General features: G+C 38.6%; 1 protein-coding gene across 1 annotated transcript; it reads right to left on the minus strand.

Annotated features, from left to right (window-relative positions):
• Positions 1-4,545: 4,545 nt before the first annotated feature.
• On the minus strand, positions 4,546-5,487 carry Cavporv1r626 (vomeronasal 1 receptor cavPorV1R626). The gene has a single exon (NM_001167410.1). The coding sequence runs from the start codon at positions 5,485-5,487 to the stop codon at positions 4,546-4,548; it is 942 nt and encodes a 313-aa protein (NP_001160882.1).
• Between the last annotated feature and the right edge of the window lie 586 nt (positions 5,488-6,073).

Here is a 6,073-nt window from a genome sequence, read left to right on the forward strand (position 1 = left end):
CCCACATGATGCCCCTTGGATTAATATCAATCAAAGCCCAAGGAGAAGTAGGACCTTCAGGCACCATGCCCCTGCTCTTTGTTAGGTGCACAGCTTGACTAGGGGGTGTGATGGTGGGATGCAGGTAGTGATGGGGGTGAACTGCTGATGCAGGCAAGGCTCAGAGATTCAAAGAATAAAGCATTTTTGGAAAAGTACACAGGAACAGTTCATGGTCAATTATCAACCTAATTGTCTGTTAAGTGACACCACTGAGCTGATGGAATTTTGATGAGTCAAAGTCCTCAGCTGTCGTAGTTCTCTTGCTTTGTGGAGCCACGAATTCACAGACTGTCTGCTATATTTCTCCCTGGATTTGGCCTGGGGATTAATTTCATGCCCATGCCAGCTAAGGACCTTGCCATAACTCACTTAGGCCTAGGACACTCCATTCAACCTATTATTTTTAAGCCGGTTTGTTAATATCACTCACTGCTTGCTCTGACATGTATCCAGTTGGTTCTCAGCACTTATGCATTTCAGCTCCATACTCTGTGAATGATTACAGAGTCTAGAAAAAATATTTAAACAGTCTCATTGAGTATTGAGTTCCACAGGATAAATGTGGAATTCACTTAGTTGTGTTTAGGGACAGCAATAATCCTAAGGTTGGAGTTATTGTGAGGATTAAATGAATTACATAGCATTCCTAAATATTGAGGGGCACATGGAAAATTTCATGTGTTTCATTATGATTGTACCACAAAACAATGAATATCTAAATTTTATTTAAAATTTAAATTATGAGGGGATGTTGTTTTAGGATATTATTAAAAGTTAGTGTAAATTGACATTTGGTTAATTTCTCCAATTATGAATGAAGTTCTCTCAACTATGACCTTTTCTGGGCTTTTTGTAGACAGAGTCTAACTATGCATTTAAGGCTAGCTAACATTTCAGTTGTAGCCAGGCATGCCTCAAACTCCCAGCACTCCTCTTGCCTCAGCTTTTCAAGTATTGGGATTATAAGTATGTGTCACATCTCCCATTTGAACTATCACATCTTTTACAGATGATTTTTATTTTCTAACAAATCACTCATTTTTTAAAATAAAATTATTAATGGGTCCAATTTTATTAATGGTATTTTCTGATAGAGTATTGCACACTCTTCTTTCAGTGCATTGAATAATGAGATTTTTCTAAGGTTTCAAAATCATGAGTATTTCAATATTTTACTAAGTGTAGATGATATTTGCTGATATCCACAAGAGTTGTGATACAAAATATCCAGTGACAGTAGAAACCAATGACAGTGTCTCTGCCTGCATTGTGGACAATGGCACCTGGGTGAGTATTCACTTGTGGTTGCCCTCCTGGCTTCAAGTGCTAAAAATGTTTGCATTCTATGGGTGTATAGATCTCTAGACCAGGTGTACTGGAGGAGAGAACACTTGATACCATGATGCTGTGAGCAAGAATCTTCAGATTATATTTGGACAGGACCTGAGCTTACAGCTTTACAGCTTCATTTCTTCCTCTTGCTTCTCATTTTCTCAGTGTCACCTTATTGCTATTTTGCTCAAGGTCTATTTCAGTTACTCTATCAGTGTACCCATGTGGACTCTGACTGCCCTTGTTGGATTCTTTGGGGGCTCTCTTTGAGTAATTTTTGCTTACCACAGTGAAATTTTTTTTGGCTTTTGAGTAGATCAATTTCTTGTTTCCTTATACAACTTTTGGTTGTTTTATTTCCTCCTTCCTTTTTTTTATTCAATTGGAAACTGGATTTATGAATAGAATAAGAAAAAGGGAATCCTGGAAATCACCTTATCTCATCCCTCCCCAAATGTTTTCTAACCCATGATTATCAAAGTGAGGTATAATTTAAGGTCTTTAAAGCCCTTATTGTGTTTTTTCTTGAGTTGTTCATACATACCTAGGTTCTCAATTTCACTAAATGCACAAGTACTTTTAAATATTAGAGATCTTAAATGGCTTCCTGACATCAGTGGTAAAACAAGGAGAAAGAAATAGTAAAAATGGAAAAGAGAGACACTGGCCTTTTAAATCCCAGAAAAGAAGAGTAGCTTGTAATAGTTTGAGGAGGTTAATTGTTGTGTTTCTCAGGCTCTGGGGCAACACTGCCAAGTCTACAAGGTGCAGCCAGAATACAGTGTCATAAAAATTGAACCAGTTAGGTCTTGAGCCCACACGATCTTAGAAGATGTAGGCAGGCTACTCCAGAGCATATATGGTGGCCCTGTGCCATCAAGATGGGGATGGGCAGATGCTACAGTGCTATGAGTTGCAAATGCTAGAAATTGACATTACTTTACCAGTCCAGTTTGGTTTTAGAAGTTTCAGACCTTTAATGTGCTCCGGAGTTCCACAGTGCTCTCAGTAGACAGGTTCTGACAGTGTAGTTCCAGGCTAGGGACTGAAAGAATTATCATACTTTCAACTTCATAATCTTCCCTTATCCTCATCCACTGTAGAATTTTAACAAAGGAATGGTTTTGACTGCATGATTTACTGTCTCTGATAAGATGAAAGAGCAAAGAACAGATACAATGAGCAAGAGACTTGTCGTGAAAGCCAAATCAGAGGGGAAGTGACATTAATCTGGATTAGTCAGTGGGCATTGAGAGGCAAAAGTAACCATATGAAATATGTAAAATAAATTGAAATTTATTCCTAGCTTTTCAAGACAGCCTCAAATCACCACTAGTACCTAACAAATTGGCTATGACTGGATTGTGGATGAAATCTTCAGACTATTGTTTGATCCTTTAAATGAAAATGAAAGACATTATCTCAGAAGTCTATATGATTTTGATTAGTCATAAATTGGGAAAATTCCAATGATATTTTGGGGGAAAATCATATCTCTTTAGTTGCAATTTACAGAAGCCTTTTGGAAAACTGACATTGAGCAAAACATGCATGGCTTATATGCAAAATCTTTTAATGATACAGTAGAGTAAGTTACTAGTCATCAGTTAAAAGGGAAATATATGGTGCCCTCCTATGAGCCAGTGACAGTCATGGACCAGGAAAAGAACCATGAAGCCAAGATCTGCCCTCCCAGGAGCCAGAGGCAGCCCTTGAGGGCCAGGAGGAGAATGAAGAAACCAAACTTTGGCCTGCTATGAGCCAGTAGCATTTGTGGGCTTGGAAGAAAGCCAAGAAGCCACGTTACACCTTCCTGTGAAGTAGTGGCATAGTGGCAGCCATGTACACCAGGAGGAGAAGCAAGAAGCTGAGCTACACCTTCTCATGAGCCAGTGGCAGTTGTGGGCTGGTAGGAGAACCAAGAAGCAGAGCCGCACACTCCTCTAAGCCACCTGGTTTGTGGGCTAGGAGACAAACAGCTCCCTTTCACCACCCGTATAATCAACTGGCTGATTAAGAGGAACACAGTCTGAGATGATAACAAGTAAAAAAAAAATACTTAATGTTAGAATTCTTTGATTGACATTGCAGGCCTAAAGCTGGTAGTCTGATGAACTTTTTAGAGAATAACAATATGCAATATAGCAATTATGGGGATTTTCTTTGGTTTTGATTTTGAAATCTAATACTGTTCTCACTGTTTAGTTTTGTTCCACATTTTTGAAATCCATTTTATTCAAAGGTAAAAAGAATGACAAAAAAGAAGAGGAAGAAAAAAACTACAAGAAATTTTCAAAGCGCATCATTCAGGAGGCAGTAATGACACATCCATTGTGCACTTTCATCCCCAAATCATTCACCCAGAGCACAAGACATCTGAATTCAATTGTTTGAACAATACCAGTAATTTGTTACATTATATTATTTTGTTTTATTACCTGTAAAACATATTTTAAAGTGGGAAATACATGAGTATACATGAGTACCCAATGTCATCATTGTGAACAGTTAAGAAAACATGAATAGCATGTACTGACTAGTTTTTAACAAGAAGAAATAAAGCAGTTAGGAGTGTATTTCAGTGGTAGAACACTTGCCAACACCCATGAATAAGGCCAAGCATTTAATCTCCCTGCAATGAAATGTAGATTTATAAAAATTAATTAACATAGGTGAAATCAGCAAAGAAAATGCAATGAAGGTTATACTGAAAACATAGGTTGATGATTACTGACCAAATAAGTCCATTGTTGTATGAAACGTGTAAGGCTAATTTTAGTTGTAAAGTGAAATAATGTTTGACTACAATTACTGAATCTTACACCAGACGTAGCTAAGATACAAGCATAAAAGTAGATAAATGAAAAATAATGTCTTGCATTTTATCAAATTAATCACCCAGAATACATAAATATAGAAAACATTTACTATATGTTAAACATGCTTACCATTTTGTAACTAGTATTATGTTTAACTATGAAATATGTGGTTGGTTTAGAAAATTTTCTGGAATTATCCCTTGAAAAATGATAAACAAAAGTGTATACACACATAAAGACTGAATATAAGTACAGTTGTGTAAACATGTATCCTCATGGAGTATGAATGCATATATGTGAATAATCCTGTTGGATGATGGAGCCAAACTCCAGCAATGCAGACCTTAAAAATTTACGAATTTGTCATATGAATAGGGGATTTTCCATTCCTTACACAGGCAAAGCAGAACATGGATACTCTGGATTCACATCTCAAGAGCAGAACAGGGCTGACAACTGGGAAAAACCCAGCAACTATTAGAGATATATTCACCAGTAAAGAGGTGGGATTATAAATAAGAGACAAATAAACTTGAAAGATGCAGGAGAGAGTGTAAAAACAGACATAGGTGAGGACCAAAAGAAGGACGTGTTTGGTTGCTCTGGACTCAGGAGAAGATCTGGGGCTTACATTAATCCTGTGGATATGTCTCATCTTCTGCCTGTGCCTGTACAGGACAGAAACCATGGAGCTGCTGGTGCAGATCATGAGCCCCACACATAAAGCATCAGGGAGGAACAGCAGGGCTGCATGTAATGACTCTGAAGTTTTGTCATGACGAACACTAGAACAGTACCCATAATATTTTAGGCCTGTGTGATTTTCCTTGTTCCAAATTCCAGTCATGTACATAAGAAAAATAACATTTACAAGGCTGTACAGGACCCAGATGAGGCACAAGGTTGAGCCAAAATACTTGGAAGCCTTCAGTTTAAGCTCTGCCCATTTGGAGTTCCTTGGGCTGATGGTGATGGCCTGGAAAACATTCAGGAAACAGATGATGCCGATGGTCCCTCCCCTACCCACTCTGTGGAAATAGAAGAGTAGCTTGCAGCCCACATTACCAAGGGAAACTTGCCAACCAAATGCTTCCATGGTGTGGGGCACTCCTCTACACAAGAGAGTTAGGAGGTTGGCAACAATCAAGTGCTTAAGAATAAGATCTGTGCACTTTAATCTGCACCCAGTGAAGTAAAGGAAGAGATAATGATAGAGAAGAGAGGAATTGCCCAGAACTCCAATCAAAATCTGTGATAAGAAGATCACTCCTGTAACCACTTCACTGGCAGCCATCCTGCCCATTCCCTGTTGTCTGAGCTGAGAACCCTGCAAGGCAAGATGAGGCATGGACTCCATGTAACAGGTTACATTGTTGTAGATCATTATGAAGCAACACTGAGCAGGATTTTAAAAAATTAACTAACCGGCTTTCTATATTTACCTATGAGTCTGTCCTCAGCCTAGGCCCCTTGCTTGGTGACGGGAGATAAGTCATAGTAAGTGAATATCTATGAATCACTGGTCCTCGATGAGGTCTATAGTGTCCTGTGAGGCCAGAGACACCTCAAAAGACAACATGAGCCTACATCTGAGGACACCTGGCTCTAGCACTAATTAAGTAGAGACTGCAGCTGCAGGAATCTCACTCCTGCAATTTCACTTCTATGATAAATGTCATCATGGAAATAATATGATTCTCCTAAATTGGAACAATTTTCTACTTGTAGAAGTCTTTGAAGTGACTCCTAAAGTCCTGCTCATTGTCTACACTTTCCTCAGTTTCCCTATTCTTTGCTTTGAACCTAATAAATATGGGCAATCTAGAGAAGGTCTTTGTCTTAGTCCTCAGAGTCTAGGCTAAACGATCTGATCCTCCTGG

This window comes from Cavia porcellus, unplaced genomic scaffold (assembly GCF_034190915.1).
Source record: "Cavia porcellus strain 051 isolate PalLab524CR breed Dunkin Hartley unplaced genomic scaffold, mCavPor4.1 scaffold_7, whole genome shotgun sequence".
Taxonomy (NCBI): domain Eukaryota; kingdom Metazoa; phylum Chordata; class Mammalia; order Rodentia; family Caviidae; genus Cavia; species Cavia porcellus.

What these genes read in the sequence shown, in the direction of transcription:
- Cavporv1r626 (NM_001167410.1), bottom strand. Translation starts at nt 5,487, where the DNA reads ATGGCTGCCAGTGAAGTGGTTACAGGAGTGATCTTCTTATCACAGATT.